The sequence below is a fragment of the Loa loa genome (assembly GCF_000183805.2).
Source record: "Loa loa unplaced genomic scaffold supercont3.134, whole genome shotgun sequence".
Taxonomy (NCBI): Eukaryota; Metazoa; Nematoda; class Chromadorea; order Rhabditida; family Onchocercidae; genus Loa; species Loa loa.
In genome coordinates this window covers 33,906-43,196 of record NW_018108314.1, presented here as the reverse complement: position 1 = coordinate 43,196, position 9,291 = coordinate 33,906, and the positions used below count along the sequence as shown (strand labels likewise).

Genomic DNA, 9,291 nt, shown 5'->3' with positions numbered 1-9,291 from the left:
TGAAGCAGTATATGGTATCATTCTTCCTGAAGGATCAATCTAGAAACTTAATGGAAAGCTGACTATAATGTTCCCTAAAATCATTCAGCGGGTAAGGTGTGACGACAAATGTACAGACACTGTGATAATCTCAACTAATTCATCAGCTGTGATATTACTGCAAAAAAAGAAAAAGAATTTCCAATGATTGTTAGCTTAGCTGTTTCTGAACCAAAGTTAACAATAAATTCTTTTTTTTTCTCATTGTCCATTATTTTTGTCGAACATTTTACTGCACAACAAACGCTTTTTAAATTTTTCATTTGAAAATTTTAATTGGTTTAATTTTAAATTAAAAACAGTGAGTGATCCCAGTGATTAGTTTAAATAAACATTTCTTTACAGTGATGATTTATCAGATGGATTTTCCATTCGTGATAATGAATCGCTTGCTGACTGTTGTTGGCCAGGAGTTGACTGGGACTGTGAGGTTTGTGTTACAGATGTTTCGGTTATTGATGAGCTAGTTGATTCAGGTTGATTACTGGCTTTTTCCATTGCTTGCATTTCTTTTTGCATTTTCATAGCATATTCAAACATATTTGCATAATGCTGCAAAATGAGTGTACTTCTTTGCATTACCTTCGGATACTGTACAGAAAAGTTTCCGAAGTTCAAATGTTTCTAAAGGACAAAAAAAGAGCCTGCCATATTCCAGAAAGATTGAAAAGTGGAAGATCTATTGAGTTTAAAAGTTTCCAAAACGAAAAAAAAAAACCGCAAAGACGAAAAAAATTTTACATCTTTAGAAAGATGGAAAAGTGAAAAATCCTAGAATTCAAAAATTTCTAAAAAGGAAAAAAGAGCCTGGTATGTTCTATAATATTATTCAAATTTTTGTCCAATATTTTAAGATTTTTACAAAGCAAAACAAACCGAATCTCGCATAGCATTAAATGCGGCATTTTCTTCATTGGATCGCTTCTCTTTGTTTTCATCAATATTTTCCGAAAATTTCACAGTTGGCGCTGGTGTTGGTGGTTCAGGCTGCATAAAATATAGCAATTGAAAGTAATGAAATATAACTAGCTAATCAGTTCAATGTAATTAATTTGGTCATTTAATGTTAGTTTCTTGGAGTTTCTTCTGAATTAAAAGAAAAAAAAATATATACCATGAAGGGATACAAATATTAGAATGGTTATTATTCCATTATTATGAATATGCTAATAAATATTGTCAAATACCACTAACGACTGAGAAGCTATGTTTACAAATTCTCCCGGCGGAAAATTTTCTATAGTTTTCTATATATTCTTTTTCTATAGTTTTTCTATATTTCTATAGTTTTCTCTATATTCTTTTTCTGTAGTTTTCTACATGTACTTTTTTTTTTTTAAATAATTAATAAGCACATTGTGTTTATCATTTATAATGTAAAATGATTTCAACGTACACAAAATAAATGTCCCATTGTTCTTGCCCGTGGTTGATATGTTTCCAATACATTTGATTCATCGAAAAAAGCTTTTCGAGCTCTGAAATTTAATCCTTCTATCTTTGACCTTTTAACCTATCTTTGACCCTTCTATCTTCTATTTATGTTTTTTTATCAAATCTTTAAAGATAAAAAATAAATAAAATGGAAAGAATTTAATTCTTCCATATTCTCTATTGTCATTAGTGTAATAAGTCATTACACTGCTGATTGCAGCTGCGAAAATTTGACAAGCTTAAGTATAAGTAAAAGTATATATTATAAGATGGTTGAATGTTGTTTAAAAAAAAAAAAATTCAGATTTTTAATTAAATTTCTAATTAATCATTTTTTTAATTATCAATTTAACCAAAGATTCAATAGCAATAAAACATGAAACAATCATAACGTATGAACCTGGTTAATGCACACGAATGTATACTCATCCAGACATGTCCAAAAAATGCAATGAATAAAATCAGGAGACTAGCAATTTTAGAAGTACCACTATCCGAGCACATTATCTGGCATAATTGGCATATCAAACCCATTGTTATCAATACAAGTAAGCTAACCAGCAATCGTAACCTGGAAAATATTTGCTTGGTACCAATTTCATCCAATTAATTAATTAATTGCTAACTAGCCCTCATTTACTTTTTTCTGTCAGCAGTTATTTGTTTAAGGGTCCTAGGCTTTATCAAGTACTCAAAAGCACTTTCTTTCTCCACTATGGAATTAATTGAATTGGATGGTAATGATGTTTACTTGATAGTTGTCGAACTTCTGGAGGTAGAATCAGTTGAGACATTTCCGCTAGAAATAGCACGAGTGGGTGAACTCATAACACTTTTCACCATCTTTTCACCGCCCATCAACAGAAACACAAATTATAGCAATGTTATAATTCCCTGATAATTCATTTATTATGAATGAAATAGAAGATCTCGAGATTTGCATATTTCTCAAGTACTGAGTAAATTTGCACTTGATCTGTTAGTACACCATCATTTCTTCGGAATAATAAGGGAGAAAGGAGTAGAAACGATTATTTGGGGGACATGATATTTGGGAGACATCAGTCAAGAGGCGCCACTTGAAAAAGGACAAAGGCGATTTGACAATTTCAAAAATAACCAAGGATTATCTGCATATAGAACAATCCCATTTATCTATCATTTACTGAGAAGGATGAGACAAATTAGAGGCTCAGAAATATTAGACAAAAGTAAGGATGAAATTTTTTTATTAATTTTTAGAATCACGGTTTAGGTAAACATGAACAGTTATATCATGGCAAAATTTTAACAGCACCTGAATTGGATTATATATAACCTTGCTGTATGCAACTAAAATACATTCTGACGAACATCAACTTACTTCCAGGGATATGTTAATAATCAATTGCGCATTTTACTCCAACAAGAAAAAAACTAAGAGGAAATTTTTTCTTTCATTTGTTTTTCAGAGAATTAAAATTCTAATTCTTCAACTTAACAATATTTTTCTATTTCAAATCTTCCGCAAATGTTGAGAACCACAAGACGAATAAAATGAGTAAAAGTACTGAGACAGAATTACAAATAAGTAAAGGATATGATTCATTTCAACTGGAAAATCTGAACAACCGGCTAAAGACTGCTGAAGTGTAACAGCCAAAGTATTGTACTGCTTCATTACTTCCATGTCCTGAAATGTGAGACATTCATTTTGTATTCGAAAAAAACATTCAGACAAATTACTTTCTAAATCTGCACTATTATTGTAGTGTTAACGGTAATATCGGATACTGGCAAATTAATCATTCATAAAAAAATTATATTATCGTCAGATTTTGCTTAACAGTGACGCCTTAACATAAAATCAATGAAAGATAAACATTGATGAAAAAAAAGAAACTTGCAATCTTCTCATGGACGTTTCTTGTCGCATGCCGCTTAATGAAGTATCCCAACTCAGACGATGCGATCTCGTATACAAGTTGGTTACGACTGCTCATAATAATACTGTCCCGAATTGCTGCAGCATAAATAAGAAGCAACTTTTCTAACTGAGAAAAATATTTCCTCTCAGTAACTTCACCCTCATCCTTTTGACGAGCAGTCACCAAATTCAGTAAAAAGTCCTGAAATAGGATATGCTGCCATTTTGGTAAGAACGAATTGGATATACTATTTAAGAGAGAGTGCGGAACATAAGGAGATAAGCAACTAATGCAATGTTATCAAAAGATGGCCAACCCGTAGCTGCGCTTGACTAGATAAGTAACCCTGACAGCAAATAAATAAAATTAAGAATCTTGGTAATATTAAACAAATGTAATCAGCATACTTCAACAAATCTCTTAATAAATTGTAACCCTAAAAAAGCGAGACAATGAATACATGTTTGCAACTAAACAATGATTAGATTATTCATTAGCACAGAGTCAACTCATCTAAGATTTGATATGGATTTTTAAAATTTAAATCATCAATTCAAATTGCCAGTCAAACGAAAGATGGTCATAAAAATCAAAAGAATAAATCAGAGAATCCAAACAATTCGAAGAGCCACAATTCAAATAACAATAAACTAACACCAGAATCTTTTTTTAAGATCATCTGTCGAACAACATTTCTATCCGGTGCCCAAACAGCGCACTTCATCAATAAACTATCTAAAGGCCGCTCATTGGCATAAGCGCCAAGTAAGATAAATAATGTGAAATTTTCATCGCCCACAGAAAACTCTTCAAAATGATGAAGAAGATCTTCGTAGCTGCAAAAAAATGTTTCGGAAAATTACACAGCTTATACACTGAAACAATCAACTGGTATTTAAAATCCGCTTCGGAATAAATCAGAAACAACTTACAATGGTCCAAATGCATCCAATCCAGCAATAGGCTCTTTTAATACCAAGCACAAAAGTCCTTTACGAGCTTTCGGTTCCAAATAATTATGCAAAAATCGACTCAGACACCGTGAAACACATTCATCTTTGAAAATTTCAGGACCTAAGAAATGAAACAGAAGATAGCAACAACTAATTCAATTTCAAATATCAAAATTACTGAATGGCAACGCAAGTCCAGGATAGCAATAACTGTTAATTAATACCACTGTTTATTTTTACGTCATAAATAATCGTCATATGATGAACTAATTTTTCTGGGGATAACGCAAAATACAAAGGACGGACAGTTTCATAGACCTAAGATAGCGAAGTGTTTTTCAAAAAAAACAAATGCGAATTAGATTGAAAGAGAAAAAGAAACAGAAGCAAGGACGAACGGAGGGAAAGATTAGTAATACCAATATCGCGTGCCCTAATAACACAGTTTTGGAATCTTTTGCAGTGTCCCGAAGAGAAGGAAATCAAAACCAGTAAGTAAGAGAATTCTCTTTAACTACTATTTCAATATTAATCTTTAAGTTTAGGACTGGTAATGTTTATTGATCTTCTCGCACAATTATCACTATTAAACTGAATAGATTTCAGCGACCAAACTACCCATATAAATGAAAATGTAAAATATGCAGCAAAAATACTAAGTAAAGGAAGCACAACAAAAAACCAACTAGCAGTACAAACAACTGCTTATAATAAGCATTGTAATCACCACAATACCATAATACTTACCCATTACAAAAATTTCCGCTAAACGAACAAAAACTTCACCAGGCGTGACAAAAGCATAATACAGAGTAGGTCTTTCCACCATAACTAATAAAGTCCAAAACAGTGACAGTCGCACTACCACAAGATCTTGCGCAGTTGATTTCCTGGAAAAGTCTCAACTATTCTTGATCAAATGGTATTTTTCGTTATGATACGTGACAAAAAAAAAATCTAACATACTTGATAAAATCCAGCTTTTTGTTACTTATCATAACGAAATATTATGAAAAATAATGAAAAAATGGTAAATTATAGTAAAAACAAGTTGATTTTTCAGCTTTTATGTATCATTTTAAATTACATTGCTGTTATAATTATATTCATGATTGTGATTTCTGAAGCACCTTGTGCTGTGTGTCTGTTTTACGAAGTGATGAAATCGTTGAGATGGAATGATCAACTATAAACAACAAAAATAAGAATGAGCCTCCTTCATCTTATATATTAACGAGTTTTGATGGATGTCAGTACTTCGTAAAGGCATCAATTTCGACATTTACGTATGTCAATTTCGAATGACAAGCCAGAATAAAGTTCGAATTTTTGTTCAAAATAAAATATAACAGGAAGGATGCTTTATAACATGAATGCTTTAAATTTTTGTTTCGAAATCGAGTATAACATGAAAAATCGCATTGACAGACAAATTATAGAAAACTAGTACCCGTCCTTTTGCATAACATCCAGAACTTTACGAATAGGGGACAACATCCACGCTGCTTTTCCAAACGGATCTATACCATTAGCGAAGTGAACTGATAAATTGCCATGCTCATCTTTCCTCAAATTATGGAATATATTGAACTCAAAAAGAAAACTCTAAAAAGTGAAATGCTGACGTTTATGAAATGAACTCAATTATTTTATGCATTGGAATTACCTCTGTTCCAAGTATAGACCTTTGATTGCATTCAAGTTAGCCCGAGCTTTCTCCAACAAATCATCATCACCAGCATAATCTCTGCAGTGTTTCTTTACGTAACAAATTCCGAGGCAATAAAATAAAGAATAAAGCTTAAAATAGGTTAGAAAGCCTTCAAAATTACAATAGAATGAGTTACATCATATTTTTAATTCATTTCTGGATATACTATAGCTAATTCCTATCAAATCACTATTCAAGAAGATCCTCAGAGGGCTTGAAAACTGTAAATACTTTGGTGGCATTCGTAAATTATCAAACAGCTTGATTATATTTTGTTGCTGTCGTGGCAATATTGTACGCAGGCATTTCGTTGCCATATCTATTTGGGCTGCATCCTGCAAAAATGATATTATAAATTCTAATAATTCCTTTACTGCACAAATTACTACCAAGTTTCGCAACTTGTTAATTTCCAATTAATTGGTTATTTTAGTGTAGCAGAGTGGACCCACAAAAAAAATGCTCATTTGATTTCTAGGTGGAAACAATCTATGCGACCAATCTCATAGAATCTGCAAAGAGATTTTACAAGTATTTCCAAAATATCACACTTCCACTGTTCGGAAAAATCAGTATCTGAGATTATGAATTTTTTCTTTTCCAGAAAAAACTGTTATAACTTTGTTATAACCTGATTATTGATTATTTCGATATTAGCGCCAACAAATGACGAATCACATAGCGGAATAAAATCTTTATAAAAGCATAAAACAGAAAATCAGACAAACTTACCGCTGCTAATCGTACGTATGGGTCATCCAATTTACTCACTGAATCCTTGTGAAATGTTGGGCTTTGTTCCAAATCAAATATTTCTAGCTCTTTGATCTTATTGGTGACTTCCTGATTCGTACTAAGACAGACATCTGATGTTACACTAACTGTTGTGTCAGATGATTTCCTTGTCTGCTGAGGTACTGAAAATAAACCAACAACGTGAATCAAATATTTCAAACATTAATCAATAGAAATTGCTTCGGTAGCGAGATGATTAGCACTATATCATCTATTCGAGCATGGAAAAAAGGTCTAAACAAAATATAATCAATTGTAAGTATTTATAACATATTATGTCCTGGATCAAGTGAAGTTCTTCTTTATGTATTATATAAAACTCTTATGAAATTATATTATGCTCAACAACACAACGGTATTTGAACACTTAAAAATGTTGAAAACTAAGTGTAATGTAGTGTTATGTAGTTTATAAAACAACTAAAAATCGATTCTTTTCTAGATAGGCTATGATTCGTCCAATTCTTGCTATGTGATGGAGACTGTAACAGACTGTTTGCTATGAATGTACTGTCGCGAAAAACAAATGTTCGGCATAATCCTTCGTTAGCACTGAAACTGTTATCAGCCACACTAGCCTACTTCTTTTGATTCCCGAACTTGAATTTCTTAACATATTCTAGAACTCTGTTCAGATTGTAAGAGAAAGCGTCGAGTGAAGAGCACTTTTTACATCAAAAAGTGACATTATTATTTAAGATTACTAGGTATGAAATTACAAATCAGGCATAAAATTATACTTGGTTCAATTTCTTTCGCTTTTCGCTGCTGTTCTTTTTTTGCTCTGTTTCGTAAGAAATCCAGCAATTTTGGATCTAAAACCGAAAATATGCATATTTTACTACCATTTATTAACATTAGTTCATTTTTCTTTATCTATCAACAAATTTTTTAATTTCATCAGTTTCCTTTCCCTGAACGCACAATTCACGAAAACTCGCAACGTACATTTCGCGAAAATTCGCAAAAAATTCACCAAAACGTTCCACAATTTCTTGTTTCGCCTTCTCAATCTCTTGTTTGCTCATTTTCTCTATCCTTCGCAAGTTCTCGAGCTCAATTTCTCTTATATCGTTGATATCGTCAATCGATTTTGTAGTAACTGAAGTTGAAGCTTCAGCTCTATCGCAATCTACAATAAGAACCAAAAATCTTAATTTATAACTTGAACACAAAAAAAATTCAGCTGTTTATATTACATCAGTTAATGAACAATTGAGTTTTTATCCTATCTTTTAAATATTTCAAAAGTGAACAGAAAGTGGCATAAAGACGATACCGAATATCAGAACAAAAAGTATGGATAGAAAAAAATGATAATATAAATATAAAAAAGTGTGAAAATATTTTACCATCGATTCTACCATGGATCCTATCGAACTCTATTGCAAAAAAGCTTTTTCCATTTGCTGACAAATTTTTTACAGAATTACCAAGGCCATTATAATACCTGAAAGATAATAAATGACACAGATTCAAATCTTTCTGAACTTCAAAGCATATCTTGTATTCAGAGGAGATATTCATACCAATTAGAAAAAAGAAAAAAAAAAAACTAACATATATTAGTACTGGTTTGAATTTCGATGGAAGACGTATTTAAGAAGGTATCCTACCTGGACAAGTCTAAGACATCAGGAAATCCTTCTTCTTTCGCATACTCTCCACCTTTTATTGGATTTGAACAATCGTCTAACTGATCAATATTATCCAAAAAGTCTACATTTCGCTCCTGGAACAAAATTTAACGTTAACACGACGGATCAACAATGAAGTAGCCGTTCAATACAAGAAATGAACTGAAATCAGAATTCTAAGGTTATCTCGAAATGACATAATACGATGTGTCAAATGGACACAATACTTACATAGTATCTCGTGATTTAGAGATTCCTGACACAGAATTGCTTCTGTAATAATATTAGTCGCTAAAAGGACGTGGAAAAGTAAGAAGTATTAAGAATTCCCAGATTTGTCATGAAAACTCAAAATAAACATATTGCCTGCACAGTAAGTTCCATGATATTTGCTTTCTCTTCAACTAAAGAGTCAAGATCAAGACAGAAACGACCAGCGAGTTTATCAATTTGTTGACTTTTTTCAGCGAAGGAATTTTTCTTAACGGGGGTTTGTTTCTTGCATCTTTTCTTGATCATCTGCAATACAACAGCTTTTCATTGGCAAGGTTAATCATAACTAATAAGGAGTGTTAATTCCAATTGAAATATATACATATATATATATATATATATATATATATATATATAAATTGACTGTTTATTCACCCAATTCGCTCAACATGTTTTTGATCCCAGTTAGAGCAACTGCGACTTGACTTTGATCAAAGTTCAAGTATTGGGATTGTTTTCATTATTATCGTCTTGAGTCTTTCGTATTAAAATCTCAGTTAAAAGACGATACTAGACTAATTTCAGCTATATAATAATTGAAC

General features: G+C 31.7%; 2 protein-coding genes across 2 annotated transcripts in view; both read right to left on the bottom strand.

Annotated features, from left to right (window-relative positions):
- Positions 1–344: 344 nt before the first annotated feature.
- LOAG_10008 (hypothetical protein) lies at positions 345–2,316 on the bottom strand (the record flags this gene model as incomplete). Its single annotated transcript, XM_003145535.2, has 5 exons — positions 345–591; positions 916–1,026; positions 1,436–1,517; positions 1,874–2,044; positions 2,225–2,316. 5 exons carry the CDS (start codon positions 2,314–2,316, stop codon positions 379–381), a joined length of 669 nt encoding a protein of 222 aa, XP_003145583.1. The 3' UTR covers positions 345–378.
- Positions 2,317–2,968: 652 nt separating this feature from the next.
- The window catches only part of LOAG_10007 (hypothetical protein), a gene marked incomplete at its 3' end in the record, with an annotated part of 7,010 nt that continues 687 nt past the window's right edge, over positions 2,969–9,291 (bottom strand). The window contains exons 2-15 of the mRNA XM_020448066.1: positions 8,843–8,995; positions 8,456–8,571; positions 8,192–8,289; positions 7,816–7,971; positions 7,580–7,654; positions 6,777–6,961; positions 6,276–6,379; positions 6,000–6,080; positions 5,784–5,900; positions 5,081–5,223; positions 4,313–4,454; positions 4,036–4,216; positions 3,360–3,581; positions 2,969–3,145 (exon numbers count right to left, since the gene is read on the bottom strand). Of these exons, the coding sequence (XP_020301756.1) occupies positions 2,969–3,145; positions 3,360–3,581; positions 4,036–4,216; positions 4,313–4,454; positions 5,081–5,223; positions 5,784–5,900; positions 6,000–6,080; positions 6,276–6,379; positions 6,777–6,961; positions 7,580–7,654; positions 7,816–7,971; positions 8,192–8,289; positions 8,456–8,571; positions 8,843–8,995 (1,950 nt within the window). The remainder of the gene's footprint in view (positions 3,146–3,359; positions 3,582–4,035; positions 4,217–4,312; positions 4,455–5,080; positions 5,224–5,783; positions 5,901–5,999; positions 6,081–6,275; positions 6,380–6,776; positions 6,962–7,579; positions 7,655–7,815; positions 7,972–8,191; positions 8,290–8,455; positions 8,572–8,842; positions 8,996–9,291) is intronic.